General features: G+C 45.2%; 1 protein-coding gene across 1 annotated transcript in view; it reads left to right on the forward strand.

The window, feature by feature from the left end:
* Window positions 1–1,976: 1,976 nt before the first annotated feature.
* Window positions 1,977–22,797, forward strand: part of PDLIM1 (PDZ and LIM domain 1) — a 42,515-nt gene continuing 21,694 nt past the window's right edge. The window contains exons 1-3 of the mRNA XM_012766511.2: window positions 1,977–2,214; window positions 19,653–19,804; window positions 21,289–21,373. Of these exons, the coding sequence (XP_012621965.1) occupies window positions 2,119–2,214; window positions 19,653–19,804; window positions 21,289–21,373 (333 nt within the window). The 5' untranslated portion in view covers window positions 1,977–2,118. The remainder of the gene's footprint in view (window positions 2,215–19,652; window positions 19,805–21,288; window positions 21,374–22,797) is intronic.

Consider the following 22,797-nt stretch of genomic DNA (forward strand, 5'->3'; position numbering starts at 1 on the left):
CAACTGACGACATTTAACAATGGAGCAACTGAGGACTCAAGTCCTCACAGATCTTTTGCTAATGTACTAGTGCCCTGTGTCTATGTAGAATATCGTATGGCATGAACACTCACTGACACCTACTCTGTATGAGGTCCATGCTAGCAGGACACCTGGAATGAGTGAAAGGCAGTCCTTACCCTTGGGAAGCACAGAAGCTGTGGCTTTTCAACCTTCTTCTCTTACTAGGATACAAAATATTCAAGACTGCTACACATCTAGGGACAGACTCCGAATCTGATGAGTCCCCCAAATTCTGCAGGGACTTAAAATACTAGTATGCTTTCTAATCAACTAGGATTTTTTTGGTGCCGATAAAACAGGTGGCTGGTTACTGGCCCTAATGCCATTCCTTTTTCTCAGATTCAAGAAAGAACATCAGGATGCAAGGGGTTGAGAGGGATGTATGGATAACATAAGTCCACTTTGATTTCTAAAAACAAGCAAACCATTCCCAGACATAGGCATTTGTGTCGTGACAAATCGTACAAGCAAGCTGATCCTTTTATGTGCACAGGCCTCCTCCATAGTAGGCCAGGACCACAAGGGACAGTGCTGTGCTCTACGCCAAGCACTGTGCTGGGGCCTGGGTGCCAGGATGAAAGGGTCCCAAGAACCTAGGGCACACACAGGGCGGGTAAGTGGTCCTGAGGATGGCCAATGCGTGACATCCAGTAAGTACTATGTGCCAGGCACCATTCTTGGCACTGGGAGACAGCAGTGATCAAATAGATAAAAACCCCTGCCCTCATGGAACTAATGCTTAGGAGTTGGGGTGGAACAAATAAATGTATAAAACATACAGTATGTCAGATGGGGATACATACAAAGGAGAAAAAATATGGCGAGCGGGGGAAGGTAACAGGGCATTCTAGAGAGGATGTTTTCAAGGGCACTCGGAGATTGCTTCAGAAAATGACATTTGAACAGAAAGGGCCAGGGGAAGTGTGGGAGAACAGCATTGCAGAGGGAGCCCCAGGCCAGGCCCTAAGGCAGGAGCCAGGCCACCAGGTGAGTGGGGGAGGGCAGGCGGTGGTGAGGTCAGAGAGGGGGTTGGGTCCTTTCTCCGGGTGGTCCCATAGGAATTTTAAGGATTTGTGTTTTTACCTAGAGTGAGGTGGGCACCCAGCGTCCAGGTGGAGGGCGAAGGGAGGCGGGTTAGGAAGCTAGTGGCAGGCTGGGAGCCTGCGTCCTCCTACTCAGCCCTTTCCACGCACATAGCCCTTGGCAGCCGGAGACTTGAAGTTTGAACTGCTGGGAACCTACAGCGAACTCCAGTCTGCAGGAAAGATTTCTAGGAAGGTCTTGAAGTCTAATTATAACCCCGTGTGATGGTCTCATTAGCATTAGAAAATTTCTAGGATCGGGTTCTCTAGCACAGGGAGCCCGGGCAACCGTCCAGACACTGACGAGTTGTGCAGCCTTGGGCAAATCTAACCTGGCAGACTCAGTTACTTCATCTGTAAAATAGGACTAAATGCCCTGGCTGTAAATGCAGCAAATGAGATTATTGGAAAGCACCTATTAAACATCATTATTGTTTACACAAAGCAAAAGAGAAAAATGGAGCTGACCTCAGAGCATACTTAGCAAAGGACTTTTATTCTCATTTTACAAAGTGCCAAGTTCGGGTTTGTCTGGTCCGCGGTCTGTCTGGACCTGTTTCGCTCTCACCTGGCGCCCGCCCCGGGGCTGGGAGCGGCGGCGCGTGGGGGCCGGCGGAGAGTGGTGCGGGGGTCCCGAGGGGAGCTGCTGAGGATCCCGGACCCCCGACCTCACTCCGGGCGCGGGCCCCGGAGCCTGCGGCGGGCGGGGAGCGGCTGCGGGCTGCGGGCGGCGGGCGGCGGGCTGGAGGACGCGCGGGGCGGGCGGCGGCGACGCGGCCTGGGCGGAGCCGCCCGCGACTTCTCCCTCGCTCCCGCCCCGTCCCCGCCCGGTCCCCGCCCGGTCCCCGCCTGCCCCAGACTCCCGGGGCCCGCGCCGCGCGCTCTTTCTCCGACAGCTGCCCGGGGAGCCCAGTGCGCCGCGCCGCGTCCTGTCCGTCTGTCCCTTCGGGTCACCGTCTGTTGCCGCCGCGCCATGACCACCCAGCAGATCGTTCTCCAGGGTCCGGGACCTTGGGGCTTCCGCCTCGTGGGCGGCAAGGACTTCGAGCAGCCTCTCGCCATTTCCCGGGTAAGAGCAGCTGGACGCGCGTGGGAGCCGGGCGCTCCCGGGAGGAGGGGCTGCGCCCGACCTGGGGTGCTGGGGCCCGCGGTGCTGCGGGGACAGACCCCGGGCCGCGGCGGGGCGCGTCCAGGTGCGCGCCAGGGGCCCGCCGCCCCCGCCGCCCCTTCCCCGACGCTGCGCTCCCGGGCTGGCTGGCGGGCGCGCTCACAGTGTCTGCCAGAAAGGAGGGGACAGTTGTGGTTCCTTGGCCCCAGAAGCGCGGCTCGGCGTTGGAAGTGCTTTGTCCACCGGCGAAGGGCTGAGGGTCCTCGCAGATCCCGCGCGCTGGGAGCTAGCACTTCTCCGTTCCTCACGCGGAGTGGCAGAAAGCACCAGGAGAGACCTGGAAAGTGGGAGGGAAATTTACTGGGGGCTACGTGGGGTTAACCTAAAAAACAATAACCGAAACAACTAGTTTCCCACTCTTTGGACTTGGTCAGTCTCGTCCCCTTTCATCTTTTGGAGAGAAGGTAGGATTTTGGAAATAAACACACAAACAAACCCTCTTTGGTCATTCTTCTCCTGTGGGAAGTGGCCGCGCGCCATCATTCTGCCTGGCGTTCCCAGATTATCCCCTGGCCAGCCCCCTCTCCTCGGGAGATGAGGGGATGCGGGGTGGGGTTCCTACCCTGTGTGTATGGTGGTGGTCCTTGAAATCTTCTTGGAGGATCTCATCTCCTCGGAAGAGCCCACTTTCCACCCTGAAGCACCAAACCCATCCCCCCCGCCCGCCCCCCCAATAAAGTGGAATACCCAGGGAAACCCAGACTCCGTGTTTGTAGGCCCAGGCTTTGTCCCTCTAATCTAGCCAAACACAAGGTTGATGTCCCCCTGACAGTCGCCACCTTCAGTGCCTGGGCACCTAAAAGGGGTCAATAATTTTTTTTTTTGAATGTCAAAAGGGAGCAGGAAAAGCACACCCTGGTGGCCACGCCTTGCCTAGAGGCGGCACATTCCATTCTTGGGCCCATCTGCCTGCTGAGGCTGACCTTAAACTTGTCTCCCCAACCTTCTAAACATCCCTCTTTTTTCTTGGGGCAGGGAGGGAGGATGGAGCGGGAAGGGGAAGATCCAGGTGGTCTTTTTGACTTAAACTCCTGCCTCCAGCAGCTGAAGGAGTTTGGTGGGAGGTGCAGAAGAATTGGGGACCCCCTCTTGGCCTCTCTGTCAGCCCATGCTTCCTTCCAGGTGGGTGTGGCCCAGGGAGGAGGTCTTCTCTGACCATCCCACCCCCAAAAGGAGCAGGTGGGTCAGTTCTTAGGCCCTGCCTTCCACCTGCTTTCCTTGTCCCACAGAGACCTCTGATCATTTTCAAAGGTACACGTTGTCTTTCCAGCCACCAGCTGAATTCTTCAAGCACAGGAACTGTGCCTTCCCCATATCTGGAACCCTGTTCCCAAGCCTGGCACAGAGTTGCACCTGGCTGTGCTGGATAAATCCTTTCGGGCTTATTAATAAACGCTTGTCCGGGGAGGGCATTGCCTCTGCACATTTAGACTCGCTTACCTCATAGTCCATTTGTCCCTGCTCTTTGTGTCTATAATTAACCTGTCAGCCCTCTCCACTTCTGAGATTTATATATGACTTGAAACCTTTTTTTAAGTAGTGGAGGGTGTATTGGCAATCTGTTAAAAGGGCAGTTACCGCCTGTCTGCCATTTCAGCTGCTTTAAAAGTCTGATTGTAAGAGGCCCTGTGCGGGAATGATGGTTTGGGGTGGAAAACACCACACTGTGAATTCATTCGTTTGTACTTTCATATATTCATTCATTTATTATTTATTTATTGGTATGTGCACATGTTTAATGAGCACATACCAGATGACAGAGACTGTGCAAACTCCTTAGAACCCAGAGGACAGATCTCCATTCTCAAGGTGTTTGTGGTCAAGTGAGGGAAGCTAATCTTTAAAATGCCCTTAGCAGGTGATTTAATTGAAAGGTGAAAGTGACTCAGAGGAGGTGACATTCTCATGCTGATAGTCGTTTACTTGTCTCTTTATTTCATTATTAACACATGGAAAAAATGTGAGCCTGTTCATCTCTAGGGAATGGGAAAGGCATTGTCATAAAGGGACTCTGGAGTGCCTTCTGAGGCCTGGTGCTGGCCTGGTGTCTGCTGCTTATTTGAGCTGTACCTGGGGTGAGCCTTTTACTGTCTGTGGCTACCTTTTTATTTTTTCTTAATTTTTTTAAGTCTCTGTAATGGGAGTAACACCAGCCCATGGCTGGGAGTTAGGGTATGTCAGAGTGCTCTGTAAACAGTGAATAATTAGTGAGGTGGTGTAAGAATCAACAAAGAGATATACACCTCTGGTTGGTAGGTGTGTTACATTTATTATCCTGGGCATATACAGTTGGCTAGTATGGTTTTGTATATGTAGACTTGGAGTCTCCACACCAATGCAAACCATAAAATTAGGCCGGGAGAGGAGTGCCTTTTATTTAAATAACTATGTTTGCTTTCTCTTGCATGAATTATTCTGGTATTGGCTCCAGTCCTTTGTTAAACTGTTAAAGCTTCTGAATATAACATTGTAATCTTATATACTTTCAATGTTTTCTTTTTTTTAACTTATTTTTAATTATGAAATGAAAAAGTCATAAGATAAATGCATAGCAAATGATTAAAGTAAACACTTGTATAATCACCACTTAGGCCAAGAAATAGAACATTGCCAGCATCTAGAAGCTCATTAAATGTAACCCTATCCTGACTTATGGTAATCACTTCCTTACTTTTCTTCATAGTTTTTTCACCTAAATAGGCATCCCAAGCGCCATACTTTAATTTTACCTGTTTCTGAACAGGTTCATACAGAACATATATTATTTTTGTGTGTGAATAGCTTCTTTAGCGCCTTAATGTTTTCATTTGTTGTTGTAATCAACTTAAAATTTCAACCCAGATTTCTAGCTTTAAATGGGGATAGCTTTCTAGCTTTCTTCTTTTACCCAGTTTATCACTTAAGGGCCCTGCCTTGGACTCCCTGATGATCTAGCCCTACATTTGCCACTGTTCCCTGAGATTTTTTTTTTTTTTTTGTCAGTTCTTGCTCCAAACCTACAGTTGTCTATCTCCTTGGGGTTGTTTTTTTCCCACCATGTCAATTTCTTATTTCCTCTAGTTACATTCAAGGGAAGCCTTCAGAGATCCATACCCAGGCCAAAACTGCTGCTCAGTTTATGTTGACTGTTTTTCTCTCCCAGCAACTGATGAAAGACAGGAAGGGGTGGGGCCAGAGATAAGGGATGCTCTTAATTGGAGGAGCTGCTCCTTTGCTTCTTGGGTCCTGAGGAACTCTTTGCTAAGAGCCCAGTGGTTTTGTGGCAAATGCTGGTGACCTTTGCTCAAGTATCCCAAGGGGTGCTTAATAATGGATACTCTACCCAGAGGGGTCATTTCTGATTTTTAAGAACGGTATTTCCAGATTCAAGGAGATTTTATGTCATGTCCTAAAGGTTGAAAGCACAGGGCTTGTCTGTCAGTATATGAAAAGCAAAAAATGTCCAAAAAGGCTCATTATGTATTTATGGCCCTTGTGCTGCACTCCCTCATTGTGTGAAATTGATCACCTGGGAAATATTAGCAGCTCTAGCCAATCACAGCTGACCTAAGGAGAGAGGAGGAAGAGGATGAATCAGAGAGAATGACACGTCAGTCAATGCTTGAGCCCACTGGCATGACATTTACGAGACCATGTTATCACCTGCTGACCAGATACCCTCCCATCTCCTCCCTAGTCTCCAGGATGCCAACCTTGCTGGTTTATTTTTGAGGAGGTGAGAGGGAAGAAGGATGGCTGGCTTTAGGGTATTGCCGACTGGCGTATGACTGAGAGGAAAGTGTCATCTAACCACTGGGGTCATCATACTCTCCTAGGTTGATCAGGACTGGGAAAAGCACCAACAAATTGCTCTGTGCTAGGACAAGGCTAGGACTTGCATCCAGGCTGTGCCCATTCCTAAGCCATGCCTTACTCTTGATCCAAAGAGGAGAAGAGAGCTGGTATTCTTTGCCTTTTACAGATAGGGAAGCTCAAGTGCCCACAGGTTAGGTAATTTGTTTAAATTTACATAATTTTTCACTGATAGACCTACTTCTTAACTTCCTTGTAAAGGAGAGGGTAGAGACTGGTTAAAAATGAGCAAAAGTGATTATGTTAAAAAACTAATTTTCAAAGGATGATTTGACTTCCAGTAGGTCTCTGGGGAAAGAGTGGGGATGGGGCGGGGGGGGGTGCAGGGGGAGCTGCCAGGACTTGTGTAGGGTACCTGGTAAAATGTCTAGGGCCGGGACTCAAGCAGAGCTCTAGTCCTGAGCACCTCATGGGTGGCCCTGGGTAAGTCAAATGCCTTTTCTAGGGTTCAATTCTCTGTAAAGATAGTAAATGAGCAAGTAAACCCAGGGGGTTTTGTACCCTTTGAATTTGAGAGCCCACTTTTTCATTGTTAGAGTATCCTAGTTTCTCATGGTGTGGGGTGTGCCTTCAACCATAAGTTGATTTAGAAAATGTACTATGAATTCAGGATTGTTTTCAGGTGAATTTGTGTCCTGTTAATTACAAGAGTATCCATTTACACTTGAAAGATTTGTGTGAGAAATACTTATTTGATCTACTTGTGAAAATAACCATAGTTAAAACATATACAGAGCTATTTACATGCCAGACACTATTCTAAGTGCTTAATATATTCTCTCAGTGGTCCTCACAAATGTCTTATGAGGTAGACACAATTGAGATCCCCATCTTACAGATGAGGGAACTGAGGCATGGAAACATTAAGTACTTTGCCTGTTTGCCCGTGTTACGTATCAGTGAATGGTAGAGTTGGAATTTGGCTGAGCAGTCTGGCTTCAAAGCCTGTAGTCTTAATCTCTATGTCATAATAATGTTTTCATAGCAGCTAACATTTTTTGAACACCTGCTCTGTGCTAAGCAGGTACTTACTTGCATTATCTTCCGTACTCCTGCAACCCTTGACAGAGGGACATGGGACACAAATTCAGTCCTTTGCAGAGCTGGGAAGTGAAGCCAGACAGACGGACTCCCAGGCCAGCTTTAACTGCTGTATTCTGCTTCCTGATATGCCATAATTGTCGATATTTCATTGCTAGCAATATTACCCAGCACATATGTCAGGAAAATGCTAAGGGTAGTGCAGGCGAAGACATGAGGGTAGGACCCCCCTGGGCTCCACCTCTCAGATCCTATCACTCCCCTGAAGGTTGGCCAGGTGGCCCTCCAGTTGTCATGTGGCCTCAGAGCATCCAGGAGAGCAGCACCTTCCTTCCCTGTCCCTCCTGAAAAACCAGAAGCCACGGCCCCATCTGGGAGAATTTACAGTCCCATTATGCGATTCCATGCCCATGTGGATAGTGAAAAACAGAACAGAGGAGTGGGAAGATTGGCTAGAGCAGGGGTCCCCAACCTATGGTGAGTTGTATAATTATTTCATTATATATATTACAAGATAATGATAATAGAAATAAAGTGCACAATAAATGTAATGTGCTTGAATCATCCCAAAACCATCCCTCCCACCACCTCCATCCCCTGGTCCATGGAAAGATCGTCTCCCATGAAAATAGTCCTTGGTGCCAAAAACACTGGGGACTGCTGGGCTAGAGAAAGAGCTGCTCGGAGGAGATTTGGGATCAGCTTTTGTGGCAAATGAAGATGAACAGATGGTGACTAGATCCACTTTGTGGTAGCCAGGCCAAGTCCAGAATGAAATATGCCTATGAAAACCCAAGATGAAAAGGTAATTCCTACATGTCTGTTAGCATCCTGTGTGATTGTTGATGCTGTGGTTAGCCTCATAGTGGGTAAAATCGGGGTACTCATCCGTAACTGAGATCTGTGGTGTACTTTCCCATTCAGTACACTGCCTCCTTGGTAAATGCCATAAACATTCAAAATGATTTTCTGAAGAACACAGCAATCTTGTAGGAGGCCAGGTTCCTGAACAAGGATTCAGGGTATAATTTTTTAGATATGACCGCTGATATCAGATAAGACAATAAGAACATAGAAGGACCTATTTAAGATGCAGATGTTGAAAATGCACACAGATAGATTAAATTTGGATGCTGCAGCAATGATTTGCATCCATGTCTTTTAAACAAATTATAAAAAATGTGCTTCTAAAGTTGAATATAACCATACCCTATAACCCAACAATTCTCCTAAATACTCAATAGAAATAGGTCCACATGAGCACCAAAGGACATGTTTGAGATTTTTCCAAGCAGCACTATTCATGATAGCCCCAAATTTGAAGCAATTCAAATGTCTAACAGTAATAGAATAGATAAGTGGTGGTATAGTTATATGATTTAAAACACCACAGCGATGAAAATGAAGAAATTATAACTGTGCATAATGAGATGGATGGGCACACACACATATACTATGTTGAGAGAAAGAAGCCAGACATAAGAATAAAGAGTAAATAGTGTGTGATTCCAGTTATATTTAATTAATCAGGCAGAATTAATGTACAGTGTTAGAAGTCAGGATCATGGCAAACATTTGGCAGGAGGTTAGTGACAGGGTGCATTACCTTTGGGAGTTAGGTAATGTTCTGTTTCTTTGTCTCTTGCTGTTTGCGTGGGTGTGCTTTCTTTGTGAGAATTCATTCAGCTGTGTAGTTTACGATTTGTGCTCTTTTCTGTATGCATGTTATCTTTCAATAAAGTTTACATAGAAACCCCTGTAATTATTATAAAAGATCAGGTAATATGAAAGTATGGAGTGCATAGGGTGAAGGCTTCCCTAATCTTACTTCCCAGAGGTAAAACACTGTTAACAGATGGCTACAAAACTTTCCAAACTTCTATCCATACACATGGCATTTTTAAAACCAAATTATCATATCACAGTGAACTGTTTGGATTTTGTTGCTTTGTGCTTTCTGCCTTTTTTTTTCCTCTGAGCATTTTAATTTAATTTAATTTTTATTTTAGCATATTATGGGGGTACAAGTGTTAAGGTTACATATATTGCCCATACTTCTGCCTTATTTTTACTGCAACAAGTCAAGAATTAAAGGCATCTTGATGCCATGGGAAAATGCATTTTCAATATCAGCTGGATCTAGGCTCAAACCCTGTCTGTCCATTTATTAGCTTGTATGTCCTTGGACAGATTAGCCCATGAAAACTCAGTATCCTTATTTATAAAGTGGAAATAATAGTACTTGTTTTCAAAGGTTCTGATGAGGTTAAGATGATGTATAGAGAGAGCCTAGCACTATGGCTAACATATAGAAGGCATCAGGGTATATTAATAGTAGTACTATTAAAACAAATTAATGATAGCTACTGTGTATTGATTGAATGCTTATTATGTGCCAGACATTGTTCTAAACTCTTTACAAACATAAACTCATTTAACTCTTCCAACAACCTAATGAGGTTGATGCCATTATAAATTTCATTCAATAAATGGAGACAATGAGTCAGAGAGAGTAACTTTTTCAAGGTTTAGTGAGTGTGTAGGCTTTGGGTTATGGGTGGTGGTACTGGGGCTATTTGAAAGCACGTAGGGCTCATAGGAGCTCATTTGGAGACTTGAGAAACTCGTTGAGAAATTAATCAGGGTAGTCTATTTTGCTGCCTACTTTGTCCTATTCCTTTCTGAGAAATAGTGGTTGGTCTTTCAGACTAAGAGAGCCATTAAGTGCCTTTGAACTGCCAGCCCTTAGCACTAATAATTTCCTTTTGCACTGGGCCTAATGTGAAGCTGGATTAAGGCACAGTTTATCTATAAGCATCTACCCTATTTTATTGCCTCATTTTCCTGAGAGCATGGTTATAGACTAACTAGGAACATTTTGAAACCGTCTAAGCTCGTACAGCTTCTGTGGATGTAAGGTGGCTGCAAAAGCCTGTGCTGTGACCTGGGCCTGCGGAGTGACTCAGAGGAGACTGAAGTGAGTCCAAATTCCACATCTGAATGGCACATGGCAGGGCTGGGTCCTGCTTTGTCCCCCACCTTAGAATCTGTTAAATTCACACCGAAATACCTTGACACAGCCATTAGATCAATAGAGGCTGTTCTTAAAGGAACATAGCGTTGAGATTGAACTCGAATTTCCCATTTCTTTGTCCAAGCTGTGTTTTGAGTAGTGCTGAAGTGCAGCTGCCATGCATGCTGTCTCTCTCATTTACTTGTAGGATGGATCTAAGGTGACTTACAACACCAAAACGCGTATTTAGGATGTTTAAAACCCACGTAAGATTTAACAAAAAATTGGAACATAGAAGAGGAAAGGGGGAGATGTGCTGGGAGCTTTTTAAATCAGTTGGTTTCTGTAATTGCACACTACATTTAGCTGTGAGTTTTCGGGCCAAGGGAAAATAGGAACCACACTGAGTTACTTAGACATCTGGATGGAAGTTACTTCTACAGTGCTCCATTTTCAGAGCATCTTCAGGGATGTTGACTAACATTATCAGGGGCTGTGTTTTTTTAAAAAACTCTGTTTTAATAAGAGATAGAGAAATAGTATTCTAATGAATATTCAAGGCCTGTTGTATACTTTAACAAGTATGTAAGCCCTTGAAGTTGTTTCTGGAGGAGCTGAGATCTTAGGCTCTAAGGATTTTTCATCTACCTGGTGACTTAACTTCAGTGAGAGAGCTTAGGGGGAAAGGATAGTCAACATCTGCCTTGATGTTTCAAATCCATTGAGCATTAGAATTTTCTGAGAAGCTTTAAAAAAATATAGCTTCCTGGGTCCCATTGTGTAGACCCTTTTTGGTAGATCTGGAACTCTCATCTGTATTTTTAAGCCCCTCCCCCACAGGGGATCTAATGATGAACTTATCTGGGAACCATTGCCTCATCCTTGCAAACACCACAGGTCTCTGAGTTGTTGGTGAGCAGGGTCGATTTCTGGCCCGAGGTTTAGATGCCAGCTCCAAGGGGCAAGGTTAACAATGTCTCATGGCGGCCGGGCGTGGTGGCTCACGCCTGTAATCCTAGCACTTTGTGAGGCCGAGGAGGGCAGATTGCTCAAGGTCAGGAGTTTGAAACCAGCCTGAGTGAGACCCCGTCTCTACTAAAAATAGAAAGAAATTAATTGGCCAACTAAAAATATATATACAAAAAATTAGCCGGGCATGGTGGCGCATGCCTGTAGTCCCAGCTACTTGGGAGTCTGAGGCAGGAGGATCGCTTGAGCCCAGGAGTTTGAGGTTGCTGTGAGCTAGGCTGATGCCACGGCACTCACTCTAGCCTGGGCAACAAAGTGAGACTCTGTCTCAAGAAAAAAAAAAAAATAAAAAAACCATGTCCCATGGCGATTCAAGAAATTGAACTGTAGTCCTGTCCATAAATAAAAGTCACAGAACCTTCTGACTAGAGACAGTTTTCCCCTCAGGAAAACAAAACAAAACAACAAAACAAAACAAAACCCTCTGCATCAGAACTGTTTAAACCACTTGACAGCTATTGGGTTAACCACTTCGGTACCAGCATCGACTATAGTCAACAGCCACAGATGAACACGCACAGTGACTTTAGCCGACAGCCGTGGTAGGACTTTTCTAATTTTTCATTTATCAAAATAAAATTGTGAACATTTAAAAATAACATCATGAAAACATATATGTATATGCTACCTATTCTGATTTACATTACAAGCGAAGCTGCCTGTAAAGTAAAACAAGCTTTCAGTGCTTTAAAGCTTTCCTCATCACACAAGAGCAAAACGGACTCGTCGTCGATGCACAGCACGAATTATCGTGCGGACTGTGAGTGCCGGCTGTGGGCAAGGTTTCCCGGCCAGTGAGCGCCGTACCCAAGCGGTTAAAACCCCCATCTTTGTCAACAGGACTACAGTACAGTTTGTCATTCAGGCTAGAATAGTTTAGAGAATGAGATGGGGTGCTTTTGATAGTTAAGCTGGGAAAATACAGGCTACCATCTTGGGCAAACCAGGGTGTCTGGTAATACTAGTCATAAAATGTTTCTACATTTGGTTGTGCTTTTCATAAATTTTTAACCAAGCTGGTGGTCACAAACTCATTTGTGTGAAAGAGGCTGGAGGCAACATGAATGAGGCGAGGCTTGTTTTTTTTTTAAGAGAGATGAAAATTTATTTAAAAGGACTAATATACTCACACATTCATTTTTATTAAATTAATATATGTTATGTATGTATACGAATTTTTTTTTTTAAATACAGCCTTTGGGAGGAGCTGGCATTGGGTTTATGTTAGCTGGAATTGAAGTACCAGGTCTGTCTGCGGCAGGAAGTTGCCGGGTAGAGGGCATCTCCCCTCTTCTGAGTCACATGAGCCCCCAGTGGGATCTCTGGTACCTCCTGTTTCTTTGCCACCAAAACTATTTCTTTGCCTACGAGAATTACGTAAGAATGTTGCTTGGCATATTTGGGAATTACATTTCCTTTCTACCTTTACTTCTGCTTAGTAATTTTATGAAAGGCAAATTATAATCCCCAATCCAAACCATTCTAGCGCAGGGACAACTTTTTCCTCCCCTCGAGTAATCACAGTAAACTTTCTAACTTAGCCCCGTACCCAGCATGCAGAGCTCAGGGTATTTGTGGAATGAACAAATGGTGTGTTCTTACAAACTTCAAAATGATTTCCCCTGAAAACTGGTACCTTTTAGGGCAGGAGAGAGAAAAAAACACCTAGAGTTGGGGGTTTGAATGGCCTCATCCAGCAAGCTCTGCTGGGTTATTTTTTCCCCTTTAAAATCATGCTATATTAAAAGAGTCAAAAGGCAGTTATAGGGTGGTATAAAGTATAATAAGAATTTATATGTGTATATTAGAATGAAAAAAATGGCTAGAAGGCTATATACCATCACAAATGAGTTTTGACCAGGGGGTGAGGTAGTCAGAAAATTAATAACTGCAGAATGATGATAAATGGCAGCAAGTACTAGGTTTCTGTGTCAGGCCAGTAGAGCATGGTGGGGTCTGTGGCTAAATGAACAGCGAATTTGTCATCTAGAGGGGCAGAGGCTCCTTATTTGATGCTGATTGTTGTCATTTGGGAATCTAGGCCCAGAATTGCCAAATTTTTTTTTCCCCAAGGAGCTGACAATCTAGGGGTTCAGGTAAAATTTACTGATATATAAATATTGGCAAGTAATTTAATTAAAAAAAAAAACACCAAAATTGTGGGCTGGGTTCATTTCATAGGCCTCCAGCTTTCCACCTTGAGCCAGGGAATTAAAGGATAAAGGAACCCACGTAGCTGTCAATAGAACATGTGCTTGTAAGTAGGACTGCTTTTTGAAAGGTCCACTGGGGGAAGCTAGCCTCAGAATGGCCTGCCCAGAGGCTGGATGGGCAGCCTCTTGAATGGATCTGCTTCTTTGACCATGAGAGCATATCTCTCAAATGCAGTCACCTTAATCTCAGCAGAACTAAGGCTCAGTGGTTATTTCTTGGCAGTTAACTGGGCAGTCATGTCAGATGTTATCTTTAAATTCCTTTTTTGGTCCCCATTGTTTTTCAGATAAAGTACAATCTTAGCAGGAAAATAACAAGGCTTGCAGCCTGGTGTATGCTTATGTGTCTAGCCTCACTCCTTCCCCCCCTTCACTCCCTGTATTTTGTCCATACTAGTCCCATGCTGATCCTGTAACTTGGCATGCTCTTTCCCACCTCCTTTTGTGGCTTTTAAGCAGCACCTCCTCCAGGAAGACTTCCCTGATTCCACCTTTTGGCTCCTTTTACCTCTTGCTTCTAGCACAACATACATCAGATGTTGTACATGCCTATCTTGCCCAGGAGACCGTGAGCTCCTTCATGGTAGGCACTACCCTTTCCACAGCTGTCTATCAGTGCCTGGTGTAGTTCCTGGATATATAAGCCAAACAACGGCTTATATTTCTAGATATAGAATATCTAGAATATATAGAAATTCAGTGCCCCCTGACGGTGGGCACTGCCTCAGTTGTCTCATGTAATTCTCATAACAGCCTTCTGATGTCAGGACTGTTTTTTTCATTCTTGTTGCACAGATGAGAAGAGTGAGGCATGCAGAAGTAAAATATCCTGTCCAAGGACACTTAGCTCACCAGTCACACAGACAGGACTTGAACTCTGGCCATCTGACTCCAGAAGCCACATGTTACTTTACCAACAAGCTTCACTATCTTTCAGAGTGAATAAGGATGTCTGATGCGTGAATGAATGCAAGAGAGAAAGAGTGAACAGGGGAGGGATGAAATAGGAACATACTCTATTGTCACAGAGAAGGGGGTTATCTTTTTATTTGTCGTGGCCCATGGGAACATCCAGTTGTGTATAATAGCAATATCATTTAGATGTGTAGTTGCTTACACATAAGTTGAAGAAAGTGGGACAGCTACTTCATAGTCCTATTTTGCACCTTTAGAAGTGAGCTTAAACTTCAGAAACCGCCTTATGTGCTCTGGACTGGCTGTGATGCACAGGTTTTAAAGATGCACTGTGAACTTGCAGTCTAGAGCGGGTATATAGGTTGGCCTCCAAGTAAGCAGTGTCTGCCTGGGCATGGGGTGGGACAAAAGACGAGGGAGACGAGTGAATTTTGCAGAAAATGGCAGATGGTTCATTAGCAGAAATTGTTGTGCCTAAACCCATTGGTTTTTATGCAGCAAGAGTTGTGTGATCTAGCTGTATGGTCTCCGGGGGAGAAAGCTGGCAGAGGAATGTCCATTGAACTCATGGGCCTCTTTCCTTGGAGCTGAGTATGATTTTTTTTTTTTTAGAAATTGCAACTAACTCCATTATGTGTTGGTTCTGATGGAATTTGACAGCTAGGAGGAAATTAGAATGGACAGTGTTGTATAGTGGGTTAAATGGGTGGACTCTGGAACCTGCCGTGGCCTGCCGCTCACCAGCTGTGCAACCTCGGGCAAACTACTTAACCCCTGTTCCTCCATTTCCTCATCTGTAATGATGCAGATAACATTGCCTGCCTGGTGGCATCATGTGAAGATTGGTAAATTAACGCTTGCTAAACACTTAGACTTGCTTAGCACATAATATACCCTAGTTATTAGCTGATGGTTATTGTAATGATTATGATGAATAGTTAGTGTGTAGCAAGGATTGGGGTGTACCATTCTATTTTTTTTTTTTTTTTTTTTTTTTTTTTTTGAGACAGAGTCTCGCTTTGTTGCCCAGGCTAGAGTGAGTGCCGTGGCGTCAGCCTAGCTCACAGCAACCTCAAACTCCTGGGCTCGAGCGATCCTTCTGCCTCAGCCTCCCTGGTAGCTGGGACTACAGGCATGTGCCACCATGCCCGGCTAATTTTTTCTATATATATTAGTTGGCCAATTAATTTCTTTCTATTTATAGTAGAGACGGGGTCTCGCTCTTGCTCAGGCTGGTTTTGAACTCCTGACCTTGAGCAATCCGCCCGCCTCGGCCTCCCAAGAGCTAGGATTACAGGCGTGAGCCACAGCGCCCGGCCTGTACCATTCTAGACAGGAGCTACCCAGTGTTAGAGACACAGGCTTTCTTTTCTTTGGCCCTTGTCAGTTCTGTGTTAAGATTTGTGTGTCTTATAAAGGGTGGGGTTACTGGCCCTGGCTCAGGACAGAGCAGTGGAGTGACTGTCCTGTGTCCTAAGCGCCCAGGCAGTAGCAGGAGCCTGTGACATTCCAGTTCCTGTGTAGAAGGCTACAGCAGATGCGTCTCCTTCAGTCTGGATTTCTCTTTGGCTCCGACACTTGGGTTTGGAGCCTCTGCTTGTGGCATTGTGCTAAAGCAAAAAGGAATGGAATTTGGAATGGGAGAGTCTTTCAAGTTGAGGCTCAGCCTATAGCTGTGTGAACTTGAACCAGTCCCCAGTCACAGCTTCTCTAAGTCTCAGTTTCCTCATCTGTGGAGTTACTTAATATGTTGGTGGTGAGGTCATCATTATCTGGAATTGGAAATTGTGTATGAAAGGGCTTTGTAAAAGGCAAATCCCATAAGTCTTTTTTTTCCCCCCAAAAGAGTTGGCTTATAAAAGAATGTGAACTTAATCTGTTTATATGTGATTCGGTCCAAGTCCCTCCCATTTGATGATGTTGTCTTGTAACTTTCCGAGATTTCCTTTGGCTTCCTATCAGTTTGGCTTTAAAAAGGAAAGAAAGAAATCAGACCGAAGGATAGGATGACCAGGTCTTGATTACTCAGGCTTGGGGATCTGAAGACTGGTTCTAGCTTGTCCAGGACCTGTTGGGTGTACCCAGCAGAAATGCCTCTCCCACAAAACAGTTTGAGCCAAATGCTGCAAATCCCAGACTTCTTAGCAGTTCAACGTAAGAAAGTAAAAAGAAACTTCTTTCTTATCTTCTCACCCAGCCGACCCGCCATCTCATTATTTGAGTTTTGTGAGTGATCATGTTCCAAGATAGCAATGTTGAGGGAAATGATGATTTGTTAAATAAGAAATATTTTTGATTATTTTGGGAACTATTCGTTTTAAAGGATAAAATGAAGCAGCCTGATTACACATTTAACAACACTAGATGCGCTGGATTGAACTGTCTGTGGCACAGATGCTCACTGAGCGCCTGCGTGTGCCGCTCGCTCACAGTGCCGGGCACTGGGGCCGCCGCGGCGAAAGGCAGACTCAGTCCTGCTGTCCCGCACCTTGGGGTCTGGTGGGCCTTTCCACACGAAGTGAATAAACCCGCCAAACAGGTTTACAAATGTAATGTGACCAGTGCTATGAAGAAGAGCCAAGTGTCTTAAAAGGATGACAGGAGGATATAGAAAGATTGGAGGTCAGGGAAGGCCTTTTTGGGAAAGGCCATTTAAACTGAGACCTGAATGATGAGAAGCTAATCAGGTAGAGGTAAAAGCAGTGCAAAGGTCCTGAGGCAGAAAAGACCTGCGGAGGGCCCTGTAGCTGCAGCCCAGTAGGGAGGGGGCCTGGTGAGGATAGGGAGGGAGGCACCAGATTTAGGGACCTTGTTAAAGAGTGTGGACTTGATCCTAAGGGAACTGCTCTTTAACACGGCTAGATTTGGTCGTGATAAATGAGTTTGATCAGGCATTATTCCCCTTGATTCAGGCTGCTCTCTTTGGAGGTAGAGTTTGCCAATCCCAAATAACATGATGCTCGGGGTCATTTTAAAAAAATGAACCTGCATTGGCCTTTAGAAGAAGTGAAATAGTCTGGGCGTTGTGGCTCGTGCCTGTAGTCCCAGCTATTCTGGAGGCTGAGGTGGGAGGATCGCCTGAGCCCAGGAGTTCGAGGCTGCAGTGAGCTATGATTATGCCACTGTACTGTAGCCTGGGTGACAGAGTGAAACCTCATCTCTTTAAAAAAAATATGAAAAAAGAAAAAGTGAAATATACATGAATTATATGAAGACACTAGATCAGCCTGCTCAGGAAGACAGGTCAGAAAATGAGAGAAATTTGTTTCACTGCAGGCATTGGGTGACTCGGAAACTGGCTCCCCAGTGTTGGCTGAAATGAGAGTGGCCTGCGCTTGGTGGCTGGAGGAGGAGAAGCTCAGAACCTTGGATCCAGGGGCTTTCATTTTCTAAAAGCCAGATCTCTGGTAAACAGATGATGGGAAAGCCAGAAAGGAAGGTTAGGAGGTCAGGATCTCTGTACTGGTTTCCACATCCTGCCACATTCCAGGAGAGTTTTGCCTGATAAAGGCATAGCATGTCCGAGCCGGAAGGGACCTCAAGGATCAGCTCATCCACTCCTCATTTTATGAGGTTGGGGTGCTGATGGGGTTGGACCATGGCAGCAGTACCACACCAGCCACCCCACAAGGGGTAGCCTCTCAGTATGGGGGAGGCCGGCTGAAAACTACAGCTGCTGAAAACTGCATCCGATACAGAGGCTGAGGGCCTACGTCCTGTGTCCTGGTCCAGTGCCTTGAAGGACCTGTTACCTGTGTTTCAGCCTTAAGAAGACACCCAGGTGTTCGCAAAATCTTCTACAGTTAGATTCCAGGAGTCCAAGGCCTTCTCCAGAGGAGGCCAGTGCCCTGTAGAAACTGACAGTCTGGGGGTGTTTGTTATTGCCACCCTGCTGCTGGGCGACTTGGAATTCCCATCCAGGAAGATCTAGTAATTTTTTTTTTTTTTAAGTTGTGGATTTACCCAGGGATGATGATTGAAATATCTTTACTATATCTTGGTTTAGAAAATACCCATGGCAAAAAGTTACTCTGAGGTTAGTACGACTTTGTAATGAGTTTGGACTTTGTTCATCATAATAGCATCTGTATTCACTTGAAAAGTAGTTGTACATCTGTGTGGGAGACATGATATTTATTCAGTACACATGTAATGCTCGGTAGGCAGATCAATCTGAGGACCTAATGCAAATAGTGACTGGCTGCCCCTAAGCATCAGCGGTCTATAAATAAGGAACCACTGGTTTTAGAAGCATCAGCCAGTAGAACACCAGCCACCTATCGGGGATGACCCTAGTCATTTGGGGGAATGAACCAGTATAAGCCCATACTTTTAAATATGTTAAAATAGTCTTCATTGCTTTTAAATTTTTTAAATTAAAAAGTAATGCAGGCCGGGCGCCGTGGCTCACGCCTATAATCCTAGCTCTCTGGGAGGCTGAGGCGGGCCGATCGTTTGAGCTCAGGAGTTCGAAACCAACCTAAGCAAGAGTGAGACCCCCGTCTCTACTATAAATAGAAAGAAATTAATTGGCCAACTAATATATATAGAAAAAATTAGCCAGGCATGGTGGCGCATGCCTGTAGTCCCAGCTACTTGGGAGGCTGAGGGAGGAGGATCGCTTGAGCCCAGGAGTTTGAGGTTGCTGTGAGCTAGGATGATGCCACGGCACTCACTCTAGCCTGGACAACAAAGTGAGACTCTGTCTCAAAAAAAAAAAAAAAAGTAATGCAGTCTTATTGTAAAAAACAAACACATTATAGAGGTGTATAACTGCAAACAATTTAGTGTGCAGTGTTCCAGTTTTCTTCTATGCATATAATAACATATTGACTAAGATTTTTACAGAAATGAGATGTTATTGCACATAATATTCTCTAAATGTGTGTGTATTTTTTTTTAATGTAGTCGCAAACTTATTTTAAGGAAGCAACAAGGTTCAGTGGGAAGAACACTGGGTCTGCCTCACGGTTTGCATGGCTCAGTGATATACTAGTCACAGATCTTTCTAAGCCTCAGTTTCCTTGTCTCTGAAATGGGCACTGATATTTGTCCTTCTTTCTCACAAGGTGGTGGTGAGGATCCAATGAGATCATGTAAAATGCTCTTTGGAAACGATAACTTATTACAAAAATATAAAGGCTTATTACTTAGACTTACGATTTCAGCCTTCTTTTCCTTTTTAAATGCTTTGATTCATATCAGCAAATACTTAACCTGGTGGCATCTTTCATAGAGACAAATAGTAACTAGCCTGTTCTCCCCTTTTTTTCCAGGTCACTCCCGGAAGCAAGGCTGCTGTAGCTAATCTATGTATCGGAGACGTAATCACAGCCATCGATGGGGAAAATACCAGCAATATGACACACTTGGAAGCTCAGAACAAAATCAAAGGCTGCACAGACAATATGACCCTCACGGTAGCCAGGTGAGGCCTATGGAAACGTTTGTTCATTTTTGATCCCCTGGAAGCAGCTAGTGGGCAGGGGCTGCCTTTCCTATTTCGGAATCCCCTCTTCCCTCTAGCCCAGAGCCATGTGTACGTAGGCATGCCAAAAAAATTCTATGGAACTGCAATTTCAGTTTGCCTATTTTCCTCTTGAATTTTCAAAGTGCTTCTTATAGTGTGGGCTTCTTTCTCTAAGATACTATATCTGCATTTTCACTTGATCTAATACAACTAACCAAAATTTTGACTAAGTAAAATGAATTAAATATGGTCAGGTAAAATGAAATGAAAAGTTTTCTTCAGGAACCATTGAGAATCTACTTAGGATGCTGTTCCCACCGCTCTGTGCTGAGCAGTGGGCACCACGCCAGGAGATTGCAGCGACAGAGAGACTGCAGCACGGTGGCCCCAGGTGCAGAGTGTGACCCTGAGTGCACTGCAGGCTGGGGCTGAATGGAGTGAGGAGAGCGCCTGGGAGTTGTAATTAGGGTGGAGTTTCCACTTCTTTCGTTTCGTCTTGGAAGGGGTCCTGCTAGGGCAGGATTTCAGGAATTATTTTGCTCAACCCTCAGTGGCTCCCTGGTTCCTACTGGATCAAGTTCAGATTTCTCACTCTGATCATCTGTTAACCTGCCTTTAATGTTTCACTAACCTTACCTGTGACAACCCTTTGTCATGAGCCCGTGGCGCAGATTCTCACCTGTGAAGTCCGTTTATCACTTTCTTCTGCCTTGTGCCACGGGAGCAGCAGGAGGATCAAGTGTGGGAGAATATGGCAAAATATTTTGAGCACTTCAGAGCCCTACCGCAAGAGAGGTGCACGTACTGTGTCATTACTGCCCCTCAAAAGCACAGTTGCCCTTCTCCATGCCCGCCTCAGTCCAAATCCTCTCCGTCAAGCCCTGGCTCAAGACATTCATTTGTTCATTAGTTCATTAATTGATTTTCGAATCAACAAATTGAAGAGGTACCTCGTGCGTATGTCTGGCACTGTGCTAGGCACTCCGATAGATACAGAGATAAGTGCTAACACTCTCTGCAAGAGAAGAGACAATGAAATGAAAACTGAGACTACACTAAGGTCATTGCTGTGTGATTGGTACAAAGAAAATCCTTTACAAGCTCATTTGAGCCAAATAAACTTCACAAATAAGTTGGTGGCTTGGCCTGGACCAAGCACCCTGGGCTGAGATAGAGGAGAAGCCCATTCGCTCCCGAAAAGAGGTGGGGCAGCGTGAGGCGTGCTCGGGAACACGGAGGAGGCCCTGCATGTTGGACACGGATGATGTCACACTGGGGCTTTTGAAAGAGCACACTGGTGGCCGGTGGAGGGTGAGGCTGATGGCAGGATGCTAGTTCAGAAGCTGGTCGTCCAGGCAAGAGGGGATGTTTTCCCAACCTTTTTTTAGTGTGTTTTATGTATTTAGCATGAACAAAACAACAGCTTTGATAATCTGTTGCAGATCTGAACATAAGTTCTGGTCTCCTCTGGTGACGGAGGAAGGGAAACGCCATCCATACAAGATGAATTTGGCCTCTGAGCCCCAGGTAGGTACCTGTCCCTCTTTGCTGCTGCTCTCACCACCCTGCACTTTCCTGCTTGAGATGCTGTTCCGCACGGTCCCATTTTTCCTGTCTGCAGGCCTGGAGATAAGGCAGGGAGAGCCCTCCACTGTCCCTGCTGGGATCTGGCTCTCATTCAGTTCTTCCCGTAAGGGAACTGTGGAGGAAAGGGCTGGAAACCCCCAGGGCAGTGACTCGGCAGCAGGGGCTGGAAGCAGGGGGTAGGGAGGCGATGAGGGAAGCCTTCCTTCGTGGAGGAGGGTTGGCAGGATCACGGTGCAGTCAGGGACCTAACTCAGCTCACTGTGGATTTCAGACACAAACGAATCATGCTGGGGATGAAAGTAAGTTTAGACCCGAGGCCTGGAACCTCAAGAAATGAGGGGGAAGTTGATAGTAAGCCCTGCTTCTCCCTGCTGCATCTGCCTATCTGGTTTCCATGAGCCTTGGGATGAAAATCTCTATTTTTGTTACAGTGAAACTTACAGTAAGACTTTAAAATTACTAAAATAAAGTGGCAATTAATATTGGAAAATGTGGTAGGTAGTCAGTGTACAATTTCTCAGCCAGACAGAATTTCCTGGGATGGTAGACTGTCCTAAGATCCCATGTTTGTAAATAATCTTTCAGTAGTTAGATTATAGGTGATTTTATTTCTTTCTCCAAATAAGAAGACTTATTTGCATCTTCTAAATTATCTACAATGAGTGAGTATTCTTTTTGAAATAAGGGAAATAAACTTAGAGAAGAATGTTTAGAATATCTTTGTAAAATTCCTCATGCCTAACGTACTACTTGTCACAAGTATACATCTGTTGGATACATTAATGAATTATTAATGACAACTTAATAAGTAAATTGATAATGGCTTTTTTTTTTTTTTTAAGACAGAGTCTCACTGTGTTGCCCTGGCTAGAGTGCCATGGCGTCAGCCTAGCTCACAGCAACCAAACTTCTGGGCTCAAGCGATCCTCCTGCCTCATCCTTTCAAGTAGCTGGGACTATAGACATACGCCACCATGCCCCGCTAATTTTTTCTATATTTTAGTTGGCCAATTAATTTCCTTCTATTTTATAGTAGAGACGGGGTCTTGCTCTTGCTCAGGCTGGTTGCAAACTCCTGACCTTGAGTTATCCGCCCGCCTCAGCCTCCCAGAGTGTTAGGATTACAGGCATGAGCCACGGCGCCCGGCCTTGATAATGGCTTTTGAAAATTTTAGACTAGCTTGTGATTGTTTTTTTTTATTTTTTTGAGACAGAGTCTCGCTTTGTTGCCCAGGCTAGAGCGAGTGCCGTGGCGTCATCCTAGCTCACAGCAACCTCAAACTCTTGGGCTCAAGCGATCCTCCTTCCTCAGCCTCCCGAGTAGCTGGGACTACAGGCATGTGCCACCATGCCTGGCTAATTTT

The sequence above is a fragment of the Microcebus murinus genome, chromosome 14, assembly GCF_040939455.1.
Source record: "Microcebus murinus isolate Inina chromosome 14, M.murinus_Inina_mat1.0, whole genome shotgun sequence".
In the NCBI taxonomy this organism is placed as follows: Eukaryota; Metazoa; Chordata; class Mammalia; order Primates; family Cheirogaleidae; genus Microcebus; species Microcebus murinus.